This window comes from Microplitis demolitor, chromosome 10 (genome assembly GCF_026212275.2).
Source record: "Microplitis demolitor isolate Queensland-Clemson2020A chromosome 10, iyMicDemo2.1a, whole genome shotgun sequence".
NCBI lineage: Eukaryota > Metazoa > Arthropoda > Insecta > Hymenoptera > Braconidae > Microplitis > Microplitis demolitor.
Window position 1 is genome coordinate 13,680,980 of NC_068554.1, and position 19,390 is coordinate 13,700,369.

The window sequence follows — 19,390 nt, forward strand, 5'->3', positions numbered from 1 at the left end:
TGTTAGAGTGACAACTCTTTTCTATGACTATAAGTATGATCATTTATAATGGTTTATTATCAGTCATTATGTCACTGTGATGGAGTGCGGACGTATAAGTGGGAAAGGTATTGTCAACAGTATCATTAACAAGCTACCTTTTGAACTTCATATACCTGGCTATCAGTATTGTGGCCCAGGAACAAAGTTAGAAAAGAGACTGGCTCGTGGTGATCCTGGCATCAATCCTTTGGATGCAGCGTGTAAGAATCACGACATTGCTTACTCGAAAAATCGGGAAAATTTGGCAGCACGTCACGAGGCTGATAAAATATTAGCTGACAAAGCGTGGGAACGTTTTCAAGCGAAAGACGCTTCTATTGGAGAAAAAGCTGCTGCTTGGAGTATAAACAAAATCATGAAGGTAAAAAAACGCTTCGGAATGGGAATGAAGAAGAAAAAGAGCATGGGTGGTAAGAAGAAGAAGGGAATGAGTGGTAAGAAGAAAAGTACCAGCAGACGACCCAAGGTGGCGTTGAGAAAAATTGTAACGGCTGCTAAGCAAGCCATGCAAGCAGGTGGTGATCCAATTAAATCAGCACTCAAAGGGGCTCGACAAGAGGTAAAAAAATCTGGTGGGAAGAAAAATGTTCGACAGCCACGTGTTCTACCAGTTCCATTTAAAATCGGTGGTGTACTTCCATTCTTGATACCCCTATTTGCAGGTCTTTCAGCAACTGGTGCACTCGCTGGTGGTGCTGCGGCGGTTGCGAAGGCTGTCAACGATGCTAGTTCAGCCAAAAGACAGTTAGAGGAGAGCAAGAGACATAATTCAAAAATGGAAGAGATAGCTGTAGGTAAAGGCTTATACTTAAAGCCATATAGACGTGGTATGGGGCTATATTTGTGGCCATATCCACCAGTTGGTAGAGGATGTAAGTCAAAAAACAAGTAGAGCTACCACATCGAGCACTTACAAACATAGACTTGATGAAATACGCTAAGGCTTTGAGGATACCCAATTTCCGCGGTGTTTTCATGAGAAACGATTTGCCAAAAACTGGACCTAAAGAATTCGAATCGGCTATTGTCAATCTTGATGACAGATTTGGACCTGGTACTCATTGGGTTGCGTACAAAAAAAGTCGTGATAATGTAATTTATTTCGATAGTTTTGGTGATTTACAACCACCGGAAGACCTTATAAAATATCTCGATGTTGGTAGCGTGAAATATAATCATAAAAGATATCAAGACTTTGACACAATTATATGTGGGCATTTGTGTCTAAAATTTCTTTCCGGACAACTTTAAATTAACATGACTAGTTACTCAGGACATTAGTCATGGCTGAGTCTTTCACGTTAACGCTGACAGGATCATCCTCTGTGTTAGAGGCGAATTATTTCCCACCAATCGAGTTGTCAGAGGAAAAAAATTATGTCTTGGGTCTTGTAGAATTGCTGACATTTAATTCGATACCCAATATAGACATTGGCTCTAATAAGTTCTATGTAACTTATCCTCTGGACAATGAAGAACAAGAAGATATGAATGAAATTGAGGATAACAACGTTGGAAATATCGATAAACCTGGTGGCAAGAGAAAAAAACGAGATGCGACTATAGTGACAAGAAATGATGATGTTTCATTGGCTCCGAAGATTGATGTGCAACCCGTAAACGAGATTCCCAAAAGAATCGTTCCTGTTAAAGAAAAAGTAATTAAAATACCAACCGGTAGTTATGAAATTAGAGATATTGAGAAATACATACAAAAGTCATTACCGAGACTGAGCATCAGTATAAGAGCAAATAATAATGAACTAAGAAGTGAAATTAAATGTGATCAGGTTATAAATTTTATACCTAACGATTCTATTGGTCGACTGTTAGGTTTCAAGAATCGTCGGCTTCAACCAAACAAAACTCACTCATCGGAATTACCTGTGGCTATACTAAAACTAAATGCTTTAAGGGTTGAGTGTAATATTACCACAGGTGCTTACATAAATGAACACAAAGTTCACACAATTCATGAGTTTTTTCCGAGCGTACCACCAGGATATAAGATCGTTGAGTTGCCATCACACGTCATTTACCTTCCAATCACCGCAGATGCTATATATAATATAAGACTACGTATAGTGGATCAGGATGGAAAATTAGTAAATTTTAGGGGTGAAACTATAACCATAAGATTACATGTGAAAACAATATAAAAATGGGTATTGTATATGATACAAAGAGTGGCGCAGGCTATAAAAAGATATCAACATGGACAAGCACAATCAGTCGAAGAAGACCTCACAAGGCGTTAACACATCAGAACAAGCTGTTCCTGAAAAGTCTCGGACTACGTTTACGTGGAAGATAAATAAAATAAAATTCAATTTCTGCTGCATAATCCCGTGTCGAAAGACTTAGGTGGTGAGCTGTTGAGTATAATGTCCAATAACGAAGCTTCAAAGAACTTAAGAAAGTATTTAGAGAACCAACAAAGTAAATACGGCACAGATTTTAAAAATAGCAAAGATAAATATTCGGCACCAAGCATAAAAGGTAGTACAGCGTACGGCGGTTACGAAAAAGGCAACAAATACGGTGCAGTAGGTGACCGAGGATATAAAAAATAATGGCTAATATATTAGATATTCAACGACCAATTATATTCGATGAGTCAATCGCTCACTATGAACTGCATGCTCATCAACCGTATGCATCGTCGACTTTGAACAACAATGATGAAGTTCGTATCACAATCCAAAATCAAAATTTGTGCATACTTCCTAGCAAAAGTGCACTCCATATTCTTGGGAAGTTTACCAAGAGTGATAACAGTGCTGTCGCTGCCACAACCAACTTGGTTAATATGGGGATTGGCCACATGATTAAAGAATTCCGCTTACTTATGAATGGTGTTGAAGTTGATCGAAGTAGTAACGTTGGTATAACAAGCCTGATGAAAGGTTATGTATCATTCAGTCCAAATCAGTTGAGTGCTTTGGAGAATGCTGGCTGGGTAATGGAAGATAATGTTAAATTAACAAACGCTGCAGGAAGCTTTGATTTATTGATTCCACTAAATATTTTAAGTGGTTTTGCTGAAGATTATCTGAAAGTCCTTATGAATGTTCAGCTAGAGATAGTTCTTACGATTTCAAACAGTGACATTAATGCTTACGTACAACAAGCAGCGGGAGCTGAGGAAGTAAAGTTAACTTTGCAAAAAATCGAGTGGATTGTACCGTACGTCACCCTATCAGACAAGGAAAAAATTCAAGCATTAAATTATATTACAAGTGATCCGGCTATCTCAATTAATTTTCGAACCTGGGAATTGTATGAGTATCCGCTGTTACCGGCAACATCAAAACATATTTGGGCTGTCAAAACATCAACACAACTGGAGAAGCCACGTTACGTCATCCTCGGATTTCAAACAGCAAGAAAAAACGACGCAAGGAAAAATGCGAGTCGATTTGATCATTGTACGCTCCGTAACGTAAAGTTATTCCTGAACTCACAGAGTTATCCGTACGGAGATCTGAATTTGGACATAAACGACAATCAGTATGCTTTATTGTACAGTATGTACACTGATTTCCAATCTACATACTATAATAAAGAGGCTGAGCCACTGTTAACAAAGCAGAAATTTTTGCAAGAAGCTCCGCTCTGTGTTATAGACTGTTCTAAGCAGAATGAGGCAATTAAATCTGGACCAGTAGACATTCGATTGGAGTTTGAATCCACAAATCAATTTCCACAAAACACAACAGCTTATTGTTTAATAATCCACGATCGTATCGTTGAGTATAACCCTATCAGCAGCACTGTACGAAAATTGACTTGAAACATGGTTGTGCAATTTGATCTGACACCAACTGTACATTATATGTATACATGGAGTTATGCATACAAAACTGCTAGACAAGGTGAATGGGAGCAAATGGCTCGAGATCGAGAAAGGTTTAAACTTAGGATAGAGAGATCAAGATATATTATAGAACCTGTATTGATTAAAAAAATAAACTTAATAAATAAATAAACATTTTTTATCGATAAATCAATTCGTTTTATTTATAATCTTGACCTGATACATTCCAATAACATAATTTTAATTAAATTGTATATATATTTTTAACTTGTTTTATGAACTATTATTTTTATAGGATTATTATTATTTATGCACTTTGGGCAATCTTTTCGGTATGGATAAAGCCATATTCCACAGATATCCCAATCGCCACCAGTAGCTGGGTAGTGGTCCATACAAAATGAGTAATCTCTTATTTTATCATTATTCTGTAATTCCACCGGAAGTGTATCGTAGACATGACGTATTTGGGTCCTCGCAAAACGTAGAAGAAAGTGATAATCAAGGCAAGCGATATCACGTTTATGCATTTTTTTCAAATCAGACAGTTGATAATATATTTGCGCAGATTTTTCGTATGATGGATTGTCACCCCAGAATTCCAGAAACCAACGCTTTAATTGTTGAATATTTTGAAAAGCACATGCATGTGTTCTTCGACGATGATATAGCCTCAGCGGACATTTTTCCTTATTATAGCGATCCACATTTTCAAATGAATAATGTCTCATTAGTTGGATGTCGATAATTTGTGCGGAGTAATCGGTCATGATCGTCAACCATTTGTCTTTTTGCTTTCCATCAACATAAATATAACTTGCTTTGCTCACTATATCTTTAATAACTTCTTGAAGTTTGTCGTATGGTGTTTCACCTGAGTCCCACCGGATACCATGGCCACACCCACTCTCATCTAAAGTTTCTTGCATAATTGCTCCATCATACTCCAATGGTGGTTGAAAGATAAAATGTTTACACTTATATTTTGAGGAATTTTCATATATGTCAACCACACACAATTCTTTCACTACTAGGGTGTCATCGGGCATAACAAACCCTGCGAAATCTATGATGAATTCCATTGTCTTTTATTTCTTGTTGATACGTTCTTCTAGTTTTTCGATACTTTCAATCACTTGATGCAGTTTTTTTACAGAGTCTTTGAATGCACAACAGTATGGACACACGTTTTTATCACGTCTAGTTTGAATGATATTCAAATTAGTTTGTAAAAGATGAATATCACGTACAAACCTTTTAATGTAGTCTTGAATAGGTTCTTCAAAGTAACGTGTTAATAAATCGGCTTCAAATACAGCGTTTGGCGGATGGTTTATTAGAAAGTCTAATTCTTCTTCACTTAGTTGATCCATTTGAGGTGTCTACACTTTATATTTTGATGAGTTAGCTTTGAACATTAAAAGAGTTATAACGTATGTGATTCTGTAACAGGCTTGTTCGTAGTCTTTACGATCTTTAAAAGATAGTAATAAGTTCTTCCAATATAAGATTTGTAAGTCAATTTCTTTTTCTTTAGTAAGTAATTTATGAATGTAATTGTCTTCTTCTTCGCTCACTTCCTCGAACTCGATTTGTGCTGAATGTTCACAACGTTCAGTGCATACATGGGATCTGTAAAGATGTGGTTCAGGTATATAGTTGCAAATGAGAAAGATGTACGCTAGTTTAATTGAGAAGATATGTTTTTTTATAATACCTTAGATTTTGACGATCCATTTGATAATCACTTTTTTTATAGGTTTTAAATAGCACAGCAATTGTTTCTACTTAAAAATACTTGAGCAGACTGACGCATATGGCTGCAGGAGTCGCCCACTCAACTCTTTATTCCCCCACTTTGTTACAGCAAAAACAAGTTTGAGCTTGTTGTATGACGTAAGAAATGATGTAATCAGGGTAAAAAGACGCAATTACGCAGGTCCATATTCCCCCCACTTGGACTGAAATATGAGCCTAGTAACGGTTAACGGCGCAGGAGATGATGTAATCGGGGTAAAAGACGCCATTGCGCAGGTTCATATTACCCCCACTTGGTCTGAAATATGAGCTTAACAACAGCGCAGCTTCATTTCCCCCACTATACCTCATAAAAGCGAGTTCAGACACGCTGGATGACGTTATCCGCTGAAAAAAAAGGGGTGTGGGAAGAACTAAACCGCTAGATGGTAGTGACATCAGAGCTTCTCGCAAGTGCTCGTCCTACCCCCTGTTTGAATATATAAATCCTTAGATTGATCATCATATAAATACATGTCATGCTATCATCAGAGCTAGTATACGGTAAGGTACCTGCTCTAATGATAGTGTGACAGTATTTTGTCATCATACGCATGATAATTGACTGCCGAGCAACATTGGTAACAGTCGGCAATATAAATACCTACTTTACCGACAAGCGATACTCATATCGACCACAGATATATACAGATTACCGACAGCAGATATGATTAGTTATCGGCAGGAGGTATCCGCAACGGTCGGTAAGGAAGGGTACTGCGTTATCGGGGGGGGGGGGGGGGGGGGGTGACCCCCCTGTCTCACTACTCACCCGGAGCTTTATATCATACTAAATCAAATAAAGGCATTAGCTTTGCTACCTGCCTCAATAATTGTTCCGACATTTCAAAGAATAATGTCAAAATGTAGCGAAGATTTTGGAAATTATTTTGATAAATTTTTCATCTACTATGAAAAACAATGGCTAAAAAAAATTACACCACTTGGATTTTCTGTTTATGATATGGATGATCGAACAGACAACTTTACCGAAACTCATCATCGAAGTAGAAATGAAGTACTAAAAAAAAATCCTCATCCAAGTATTTTTTTATGTAATTATCTTTATGTATTCTATTATTTTATACTAAGGTTAATGCCTCCACCATTGCCCTTATTAAAACAAACGATTTGAAACGATTAGAAAAAAAAATAATTTTAATACTTTTTAATGCTTTTGAATACTTTGAATACTTTTGAATCGCCCTTCTTATGGGCATTTCAGATTTCGAATGGGCAAATCATTTTGAATCGTTTCTTCTTATCAGGGTGGCGATAAAAGCATAAAATTTTCTGAAAAGTAGTTTTTAATATTTTTTATTTCAAATTAATTATAAACATGCTAGTTTATCGTAAGCTGACTAATAGAAGAAGCAGGTTAAAAAAAAAAAGGTAATCGGCCTAATTCATAAAATTGAATAAATTTATAATTTTGTCTCATATGATTCACAGCTCACCTGAAAACAATGCTCAATTCGAGTAGAATTGATGTTGTTCAACTCAATGCGAATGCCTACGCTGGGAGGGAGAAAAAAAAACCATAGAAGACAACACTGAATTCAACGCCATGTGGGATAAAATAAAATCAGAAATGAACTTCAATCAACAAAATATGGATGGATTAATGTATATAAATGATTTGGCATGTATAATAGAGTTGAATAAGACAGAAAAAAACAATGTTTTAAAAAATTTAAAAAATATAAAAAAAAAAGAAAATGCTATATTTGAGTTTGAATTCGAAGAAAACGAGGAGTATGAGCGATTAGTCATTGATCAGAATAATTCTGAGGAGTTGATCGCTGCTTTAGCATTTATAAATCGGCGATATCTTCAGAATGATGATGAACAAATACTTTATGTTCATGATAGTGAAGAAGATAACAATAAATATATATACTTAATATAAACAAATACTTTGCATTATTATGAATTAATCCTGATAGATTAATCCTAATCCTAATTGATTTGATTAAAAAAATTATAATGGAAATAATTACCACAGTGATGGAAATTGTTATGGGAACTTTTCCCAGAAAGTATGGACCTATATCCCATAATTGCAAGTAATTATTACCATAACAATGTGGGATGACATTTCATAAATGTACTCAGAATGGTTACTATAAATTTTTCTCCGTGTATACCAACATAAAATATATCTTCAAGGTTTGATGACTAATTATACGAGTATTGTTCTAAATAAAGTACTCATTCCATTATTATTTAAACATTAAAAATTAAATTTATTTTTAGCGTTCATACGTATTTTCAAGTAATCGTAAGAATTTTTTTCAAAAAAGTGTTTGAATTTTACCAAATTCAACCCTTGCATATTATTCATGCAAATAGCATCAATATTTTTGAGGTCTAGCATTTTAATTTTTTGTTTTCCTTGTAAAATCTGTTCAGCAAAATCAAGTCCTCCCAAGTTTTTCAAAAACAGTTGGAACTCTGGTTGTTTGGAAGTTGTTGCAGCTATATTCGTTTCTTCAGATACAACTACTGCTACTGCCGTAGACACTCGGGCAGGATCTTTCACCTCTGCGCGTAGACTTTGCGCTGTTTCAATTGGTGCAGCTGCTACATTTTGAGCCAGCTCTTCAGTCACAACTGTTCTACTGCCGTAGTTACTTGGGCAGGATCTTCTACTGCTGCGTGTAAATTATGCACTGATTCCATTGGTGCAGCTGTTGCATTTAGAGCCGGTTCTTCAGCCTCGGCTTCTGCTGCTTCGTCACAAATTGTATCTTCAATTTCGTCGATTACTTCTTGAAGCAAAACACTCTTCACAACTCGCTCATTGTCGTTTCAATGGAACAAATGATGTTTTAACTCGCCCAAAAGTTCATGAAATTCAGTAATGGACGGTTGTGAGGTGTTTTGCTTCACAGCTAGTCTCCGAGCCTTTTCCAAAAACTTATTAATATTTTTTTTTACTTTCCTCGGTAAAGTCTAGAATGAGAAACAAGTAAGTATTATTAAACATCAAGGACAAGATTGATTTGTAGAAAGAAATTGATCTCATATTGTCACGAGTGTTTTTAATCACAATCAAATTACATTATCCTTACTTCTGGTGAATCATGATTGTGGCCAAGTCGGCATGCTTCAACAACCAATGATTGTTTATCAGGCGACGTTCTAATAGAAATGACAGCTGAGCATCGTCTGCAAGTAGAAAACGAATTATAGAAGCATAGTATACATCACAGAAGATAAAATAATTTTTTATTACGCACTTAGAAATGATCAATTCAAAGTTATGATGGTGATGAAAGTCTTTACGTTACTGCACCGACTAAAAGATTCGTTATAATGCATTAACCATAAAAATACTTACTTGGTATGACCAGCATGTGTCTTGACTACCGGACAGTGAAAATATATTTCATTGTAAACGAGTTCGGGATTGAATTGAACACTTGGCATATTTTTATAAACTTTATATAAAGTTTTACTATTTTTTACAATGAACCTCTGCTTGAATTTTTTTTCATACAACTTCATCGCCTTCTCTACATCAGCATATGAAGAGAATAATTGATTTTTAAAGAATATTTTTGCAGACATTGTCTTTGTTTCATAAATTCTAATATACGCGGACTTTGTTGAAAGAAAATAAAGACGAATAAAACAACAGATTCTTCTTCAAGTTACGCATTTAAATCGGAGTAGAATTAAAATGATGAGATATAACAAGGAAACAACTGACGCCATCTACAATCTAAGCGCCAAAAATTTAAATATTTGAATTGTGCGATATAAGGATAAAGCGTAAAAACGAAAATAATTTGTTTTTTAATACTCAAACATATGAATTTTGCTTTCTAACCAGTATTCAATGATTCATAATTCATCGAAATTAATGAATAACAACGATCGCAGTCATAACAGACAATCAGAAAAAAATTGAATGCTCGATAAGATAAATGACAAAAAACAGCGACAATTTCAAATTTTTCCGTTATGTTAAAAATGTATCAAAAAGTAAACACATGTACTACAAGCAGTAACGAACTACAAGTATTTATTGCTAATAATTATGATCGATATGTTCGTTAATTCACCGTGGCCCGTGTTAGCCGTGGCCCGTGTCAGCCGTGGTCCGTGTCAGCCGTGCCATAATAAAGTCTATGCTAGAGGGATGGTGAATGGCTTTCTCTGCCAATGAGCAATCAGAAACCTACCTGAAGGCTCAAGATAATTTGTCATTAAATACTGAAAATATATATATTAATAATGATTAATATAATTAATTAATTTGCCGTGGCCCGTGTCAGCCGTGGCCCGTGTCAGCCGTGCCATAATAAAGTCTATGCTAGAGGGATGGTGAATGGCTTTCTCTGCCAATAAGCAATCAGAAACCTACCTGAAGGCTCGAGATAATTAGTAATTGAATACTGGAAATATATATATTTATAATGATTGATATAATTAATTAATTTGCCGTGGCCCGTGTCAGCCGTGTCATAATAACGTCTATGCTAGAGGGATGTGAATGGCTTTCTCTGCCAATGAGCAATCAGAAACCTACCTGAAGACTCGAGATAATTAGTAATTGAATACTAGAAATATATATGCTGATAATGATTGATATAATTAATTAATTTGCCGTGGCCCGTGTCAGCCGTGGCCCGTGTCAGCCGTGCCATAATAAAGACAATGCTAGAGGGATTGTGAATGGCTTTTTCTGCCAATGAGCAATCAGAAACCTACCTGAAGGCTCGAGATGATTAGTATTTTAATACTAAAAATATATTGATAATTATGATTGATATAATTAATTAATTTGCCGTGGCCCGTGTCAGCCGTGGCCGGTGTCAGCCGTGCTATAATAAAGTCTATGCTAGAGGGATGTGAATGGCTTTCTCTGCCAATGAGCAATCAGAAACCTACCTGAAGACTCGAGATAATTAGTAATTGAATATTAGAAATATATATGCTGATAATGATTGATATAATTAATTAATTTGCCGTGGCCCGTGTCAGCCGTGGCCCATGTCAGCCGTGGCCAGTGTCAGCCGTGCCATAATAAAGTCTATGCTAGAGGGATGGTGAATGGCTTACTCTGCCAAGGTGCAATCAGAAACCTACCTGAAGGCTCGAGATGATTAGTAATTAAATACTAGAAATAAATATGCTAATAATTATTGATATAATTAATTAATTAATTTGCCGTGGCCCGTGTCAGCCGTGCCATAATAAAGTCTATGCTAGCGGGATTGTGAATGGCTTTCTTTGCCAATGAGCAATCAGAAACCTACCTGAAGGCTCGAGATGATTAGTATTTTAATACTAAAAATATATTGATAATTATGATTGATATAATTAATCATTTTGCCGTGGCCCGTGTCAGCCGTGCCATAATAAAGTCTATGCTAGAGGGATGGTGAATGGCTTACTCCGCCAATAAGCAATCAGAAACCTACCTGAAGGCTCGAGATGATTAGTAATTGAATACTAGAAATATATATGCTGATAATGATTGATATAATTAATTAATTTGCCGTGGCCCGTGACAGCCGTGTCATAATAACGTCTATGCTAGAGGGATGGTGAATGGCGTTCTCTGCCAACGTGCAATCAGAAACTTAACTTAAGGCTCGAGATGATTAAAAATCAAGTACTGGAATTATTCATAATAATTTTGATTGATATAATTAATTTATTTGCCATGGCCCTTTTTACCCGTGTAGTCCCAAAAGTCATATCGTTTTCCGTGACTTGTTGATTTCAATTATACGCTGACACTGCTTAACGTCTTTTTATATTAAATTTTCAAAGCTTTGGCCGCGGGCTACTGCGCATTCTTGCTCTTCTATTATTTAGACATTACCTTGCCATCTTCCAGACTTTGCCAGGTTTTCTATATAATTCTGCTTTATCATACAAGTTTTCATAATATGCTACTCCCTCTTATAGTTTTTTGTTCAATATTCGGAAACCTTCAATTCTGCCAACCTTTACATGAAATAATCTCTACAAGCTCTTGGCACATTTTCGCCGACCCGCTTTCTTTAATAATTTGGATAAGTATGCTATGGGTCTATCTTCTCCGATTTTCCCTCGGCTCAGTACACCACCGATAGCATAATCGGAGGCGTCTGTTGTTAAAATAAATGGTTTATTAAAATCAGGGTATTGTAAGACGGGTTAGGTGCATAGTGCGTTTTTTAAAACATCAAAGCTATGTTGTTGTTCTCCTGTCCAATTGAATGGGACATCCTTTTTGAATAACTCAGAGAGAGGTTTGGCTCTACCTGAAAAGTCTCCGATGAAGCGTCTATAGTATCCGGCGAGACCGAGAAATTGGCGAATGTTTGTTGGGTTTCTAGGTACAGGAAATTTTTCTACTGCTTCGGTTTTCTTCGGATCTGGTCGGACGCCATCGTCGCTTATAATGTGTCCGAGGTATGCAACTTTCGTACTTAAAAACTCACATTTATCGGGTTGTAATTTAAAATTTGCGTTAGTCAGTCTATTAAAAACTCTGCGTACTTTTACATCATGTTCTTCTAACGTGGCTGCGTATATAATAATGTCGTCCATGTAGACGATTGCCACTGGTCCAATTAACCCTACCAGTGTTCTATCCATGGCACGTTGAAATGTAGCTGGTGCATTTTTAAGTCCGAAAGGCATGCTGTTGAAGTGATAATGCCCTCGAGGAGTTGAGAAAGCTGTTTTTTCACAATCCTTTGGGTCCATTTTGATTACTGTAAAGTATTTCGCTCCCCCTAATGTATCCAGAATTTCTGTTATATTAGGTAGAGGGTAAGCATCACTAATGGTTTTGGCATTCAATGCTCGATAATCTATAACAAGTCTCCATCGTTTTCTACCTTTGGAGTCCGGCTTTTTCGGTACAATCCAAAGAGGAGAGCTATACGGTGAGTTTGACTCACTGACAACTCCGTCATTACACAGTTTTTCTACCTGCCTGATCATCTCTTCCTTGTGTACTGGAGAATACCGATACTGTCGTACAGATACAGGTACGTCATCTGTGGTGTGAATAGTATGAGTGATAATGGATGTAGTTGAAAGTGTGTCTCCAGGTAATTGAAAGAGATTGGGATAATCTTTTACTAGTTTTACAATTTGATCTCTTTCTTCTCCGTTTAAATGATTTATTCGTAAACTCTCGATGATTCTTTCTACTCTATCTCTTGTGTCTACGGGTACGTCACTCTCAGGATTTGAGCTAAAGAAATCTTCTGAATTTTCTTCACTTTCATATGGAAATATTTCTTGTGGCGGTATAGTAACTTTCATATCATCTTCATAAGCGTTTATTACATATACATAGCAAGTTCCGTTATAATTAGTAACTAGATTCTCACCTATGTATATGTGTTCATTATTGGTTTTAATACGCTGTAAGTATCCTGTAATTAGATCTGTTTTCTTTAATTTCAGGGGTACGACGGCTTGAGTGCGGGCTTGTATAGTAAATGTAGCCGGCTCGTCGTCCCATTGTGGAATATCTCCAGGTATTAATTTTTCTCTTTTTCGAGGCTTGGGCAATGCAGGCTTCTCGAAACGTATAGGGGTTATGGGTTTAGACATAGCGACAATTGTATTATAGTGAAATGAAATTTGTACTCTTTCGTCTTCGAAAAAGTCTACTCCTAGGATTCCGTCAATTGGAATGGGTAATGGATCTCGAAGTACTTGAAATTTTTGTGATTTTCCAAAGAAGGTAAGCTCAGTAGAACCCACAGTGTCTACTTTATCAAAAGTTATACCCGTTACAGTCAATGATTCATGAGCAGCTATAATGCTGCGTGGTTTCAAGACAGATAATTTTACAACATTAATATCGGCGCCCGTATCGACCAAAAAGCGCGCTTGACCGTTTTTTAATTCTGGTGCGCGTAAAACAACTACTGGGCCTCGTCCATTTCCTCCTGCCCAGTATACGCTTCTGTTGCGGTCATAAATTTGATCCCTGAAGATTGACGCGATGATAGGGCCTCGCTCGTCGGTGTGTCTGTCCGGCGATTGCCCTGGTAGTTTAAAGGCTCGTTATGGCTAGTAGAAGGGACAGGGGACATTGACCTGTCTCTCTGTGCGTTTGAGTACGAGTTATTCTTAAAGTACATATCAGGGTGGCAATGACTCTGATATGGCATAGGTTGAGGATAATATCCCGGCATATATGGGGGATATTGATAAGGTGGTGCATATGGCATCACTGGTGGAAGATATTGTGGATAATATCTCCCCGGAGATCGGTTTTTGTCGTAATTGTTTCTATCGTAGTTAAATCTGTCATAGTTATTTTTATCATAATTATTTCTGTCATAATTGTTTCTATTGTCGTAATTACTTCTGTTAAGTGAATTTTGTCTTTCACGAGGTTTAGAGAATTCTCGATTAGGGTTTAATTTATTTTTATCATTGTTAATGGGACGCGATACGTCGTCTCTATTTATTTTAAAAGGTATAGTACCTCATCTTTCTTCGTCTTGAAAACTAACAATGCGAGGAGGACGAGGGATTATGTTTGTCTCATTTCCTTCGGCTTGAGCGAGCCTCAGGTAGTTAGAGTTCCGGGCAATGCTGCCTTTTAAATCTTCTTCTATGCGTAACGCAATCTTATACGCATCTTCTAAATTTTGAGGGTTTTGGACGGAAACCCCTTAGATTAGATCGTCCGGTAGCCCGCGTTTAAATGCTTCTAGAGCTAACCCGTTTAATAATTTTCCCATACCAGTGACTTCAGCATCAATATTAAAATTATCTTTTAAACTTGCTAAAGCGTTAGTGACAAGAACTTTGATTCTATTGTAATAACTAAGGACTGATTCGCCCCGACGTAATTTAACAGCTTGAATATCCGCGCAATATTGGGAATAACTTTTCTTGCTAGAAAAATATTCTTTCAAAGCGGCTTTCAATTGATCTAAATTTTCAAACTCTTTCCCGGCAACGGCGTCTCGAGCTAAATCTTTAAGTTTTGAAATTACTCCTTTAATGAAGGGAGCTACAAGGTCCGCAGGTATAACGTCCGCACCGTTTTGGACATCTTCTAAAAATGTTTTTAACGGCATATTTTTACCGTCAAACTGGGGAATTTGTAACAATGCTTGCTGTAGCATCATTGTCTCTCCCATAGTGGTTAATATAGCATCAGTAATATTCTGATGTGTGGTGAGGTTACGGAGAGCTTCGTCCGCCATATTTAAGAATTGATTAAAGTATTTATCAAAGAGAAATAAACTGAATTAAATTAATTATAAATATGTATATGTATATATCCTTTCCTTTTCCTAAATGGTGTTTTTATCAAAATAAGACAAGTCGAGTTTTATAAAATTTCGAAGTTATAATTGTATAAATCTTTTTCAAAAGATAATTATCTTGTATTAAAAGTTTTTTTTTTTTTCTTAAAATATTTATATTTTTTTTTCAAATATAAGACAATTTTGAATTTAACAATAAAATGATCAGCGGGATCTCACTTCTGACACCAAAATTGTCACGATTGGAGATCGTGATGGGCGTAGGTACGATATTCGTATAAAATATAGTGAATAAAAGGGTACTTACATTGATCAAGGACCGACCCTATGACCTGGGCTCACGTGACCAAATGCTCAGTTTATTCTATTTTATAATTAATTCGCGCCCACACAATATTGTTGAAGACAATATTGATAAAATCCAAAACGATTTCCAATTTATTATGTGACTGATCTAATTTCACAATCAAACGTCGAGCGGTAAACGTAAGATTGTATACCCCCTACTGTGAACTATCGGTCTGAGCGGCTAGACAGGTAGAAAATAAGGAATAAAGGAAGGTGGGTTGCCGAAAAGCCTCGTAAAGCTAGTATTTCACTGTTAAAGTAAAATTGTCTGATAAATAATGTTTTTCAAATGTTTTATGTTATCGAGTATTTATATATTAAATGACTCAATATTCTCAAAATAGAAAGGTTTACAAATGGCAATATTTAGAATAGTAAATATAAAAGTAAATGTTTCATGCATATGGGTTACAAATATTTTGGAGTATATAAAAAAAAATAAAAAAATACCAAACAATGGTTACAATATTTAAAAACTTACCCTAAACAGGTTTTGGTGAGGTGTCAAGACTGTCAGCAGATACACAGGACACTTATTCACAACGCGTTCTCGCGGTCAATTATTGTGATTCTAATTTATTGAATTATTTATTTATTTATATCAGTTTCAATGTTTATGCGTTTTAAATCTCCGTAGGATAAATTAAAATGAAGTTACTCGCGCTTCTCGCGGTCAAATGATTTCAATGTATTCAAATTCTTCCTGTCTTCATAGTTATACAAAATATAAAATCTTTGCGTATTTTCGCGGTAAAAATATTTCAAAATGTTATCCAAATTCTTCGCTTTTCGCGGCAAAATGTTAATCAAAATCTTCGCATTTATCGCGGTAAAATAATCTTTGATTTTTCACGTTTCTCGTGGTATATTTCAATATAAAAAATAGTAAAAATGAATGATATTAAATGGGTTGAAATAATATGAAGATAATCAACGCTACCGGTGCTTCCGATTGATATTAGTTCACGACTTACAACGATCAAGGTCCGGTTCGTATGCCCAGCTACCGTTGACCGAATGGTGAAATTAATATCACGTCAATTATTCTCCTGCGACTAGTAGCAAATGATATACCGATCATTCGAGTGCTTACGACGATCAAGGTCCGGTTCGTTCGCCCAGCTACCGTTAACCGAATGCTCAATCGAGATATCAATCCTCTAGCCACGAACACCGTCAAGTGTCCGGAGTTCAGTAAGGTTCAGAGTTTGATTCCCAAAAGAACTGATGAGCTAAAGTCCATGGTCTTTTTATATGATCCTCACATATGAAAAGTGGTGGTAACCAGTTTCCCATATGAGAGGACGCGGACTCGCTCGAAAGTTCTAGGCCCATGCACACGTGTGATCCCTCGGAAACAGATTTTGACTATTAAGTAGGCTGGCGCCACTCTGTCGCTGAGCATGCCCGTGTAGGAAACCATAAATTTGGAGGTTTCTATTAGCTTTCTCTAATTTCCAAGAATCGCATGCAGGTGCGCATGAGTTGGGTGGTCTATAATTTCAAGATGAAAAATCAAACAAGACTACCCCTTCTATGCTTAGATTAGTTAAATGGGAACGGATACATAAATTTTAAAAGTACGTTAAGGAAAAAAATGATGAAATTTCCAGAAAGAGAAATATCTAATACGCGTGGTCCATTAGTACAATACGACTTAATTGTAAAGCGTTGACAACGCTCAAGTAGGTATATTTGTCCGGTACGACTTCTGGCGTCAGTAAGTCGGCGTCATAAAAAAAAGGTCTAAGTGCATTAGGTTTTTGGGTTCTCACATATTGGGTGGACCGTTATGGGATCTACACTACTGATGTTCACTCTGTTAATTATTATATATAAAAAAAAACAGGACTGAAGGTCTATTCGGAACGCATCGTTTTGAGTTGCCGCCTGTGTCTCACTGTTTCTGACTATGTCGCTATAGTTCTTGAGAAAAATAGTTTTCTCATGTACTTTTTCTTCTCAAGAGAGAAAAATATATATATACATAAAAAAAAAATTCTTTTATATTTTTACGACTTGTAAGGATACGAGTTGAACGTATCAGCCGTGACAATATTCTACTTTAGACCGATTAAAGGATGTTGAATAGATAATAGTGAATTCTTAGATGATGATGGTGGTGTAGCAAGTGTTCCAATCTTGCTATCATCTTTTGGTAGAATTTTATTTTATTTTAAGCCATGTTTTTTTAGATGTTTAAATTTTTGACCAGGGTATTTTTATCTATTTACGGAACATTGGCTAGACTGGTCGGTTCCATTAAGGAACATTTATTTCGAACTTAGTCTAAGTATTTTTTTATTACATGTGGATTAGTCCTCTAGCCTAATAGAATATACTTGCATAAACTTTACTGATGAGCCCAGCAAGTATATTCGGGGCGAAACCGATTATAATAAAATTATCATCTATGAACTAAAGTATGATATTACAGTGCGTATTAGGCTAGAGGACTAATCCACATGTAATAAAAACATACTTAGACTAAGTTCGAAATAAATGTTCCTTAATGGAACCGACCAGTCTAGCCAATGTTCCGTAAATAAATATAATAATAATAATCAAATCAATAACGAACAACCAGTAAGAATGGCTCTTTCAGCAAATCAATTTATTTCTTTACGTGACGCGTTAGAATTTGTACCCGAATATGACGGTGAAAATATGACACTTACAGAATTTATTTGCGCTTGTAATGAAGCTTTTGGTTTTTTACCAAGAGATGCTCAACCTAATTTGGTTAAATTATTGCGAAAAAAATTAAGAGGGGATTTAAGAAAATCTATAAACTGTGCAACAATAAATACAAAACAAGAATTTCATGACTTTTTAAGGGGAAAAGCAGCCCCAAATAAAACAGAAATGCAATTATTGGGTGAATTAGGACGCGTTTTTCAAAAAGACAGGGAATCTGTTTTAAAATTTTCTAATCGAATTTGTGATATTGCAACACAATTAGTTGAAGTACACAAAAGAACACATACACTAGCAGAAAATAATGCACATGCAATACAAGTAGAACAAAGAGTAGTAGAAAGTTTTTTAAATGGTCTTAATCCTGAAATTAAAAGTAAAATTCGAAATTTAAATAATAATTTTCAAGGAACACTCGATGAAGCTATTAAAATTAAGCAAAAAATTAAATTGAGAACGGAATTGAGTGAATTTGAAAATATAAAACGAAAAGGCAACAAAAAACCCGTGTTCCTTTGCAATGAAGTTAAACGCGAACACAATAATTCTCAAAAACCACATCAATCTAATTACCAACAAAAACAAGATTTTCACACTCAAAATAAACAATTTGACAATAATAAAAATTTCAAACAACAATTGAATTTAAGACAAACTGTTATTTGTCAATTTTGCGATAAACCAGGTCATACTGCTGATAAATGTTTTAAATTATTAAATTCTAGAGAAAGATGTCAAATTTGTAATAGACCTGGCCACAATGCTAAAGTTTGTAGATTCAAACATAAATTTTTAAATGACAATTCTAAAAATTTTAATAAATGTTTAACTTGTGGTAGTCATGAACATTTAAGTAATAAGTGTCCTAAACAAATTATTAGTTGTGATTATTGTAAAAAAATGGATCACAGAATTAGAGATTGTTGGAAGAAAATAAATGATGAAGAAAAAAAAAATAAAAGAAAATCATCTTTCAACCTCTAATTCACACTTTGGTATTTTTAATAGAATTCCAATCAAAACTATTTCTGATAAAAAAGAAACTCGGGTTGAACAAATTAATTTAAATAAAAATAATAAAAGTCCAACAATTTTATTAGGATATAGCGTAAATCCTAATGTTGGACAAATTTCTGTAATGTTCGACACAGGTAGTGGTCCTAATATTTTAAAAGAAAGTTTTTGTCCAAAAACAAGCAATTTTAGATAAAACTAAAACTATTAAATTACTTGGAATTAACGAAATTCCAGTCGAAGCATTAGGAGAAGTTGAATTAGATTTTCTTGATTTAGAAATTAAATTTTTAATAGTTCCTGACGATTTTCCAATCGAGCAATCGGGAATATTGGGTTCGAATTTTTTTGACGAAGCGAAAGTACAAATTTGCTATAAAGATCGCGTTATAAAAATAAATAATAAACAATATTTTTTCTATAA

At 35.4% G+C, this 19,390-nt stretch overlaps 1 protein-coding gene across 1 annotated transcript; it reads left to right on the top strand.

Moving 5' to 3' along the window:
- Nucleotides 1-2,614: 2,614 nt before the first annotated feature.
- Nucleotides 2,615-3,835, top strand: LOC128668862 (uncharacterized). The gene has a single exon (XM_053742669.1). The coding sequence runs from the start codon at nucleotides 2,615-2,617 to the stop codon at nucleotides 3,833-3,835; it is 1,221 nt and encodes a 406-aa protein (XP_053598644.1).
- The last annotated feature ends 15,555 nt before the right edge of the window (nucleotides 3,836-19,390 follow it).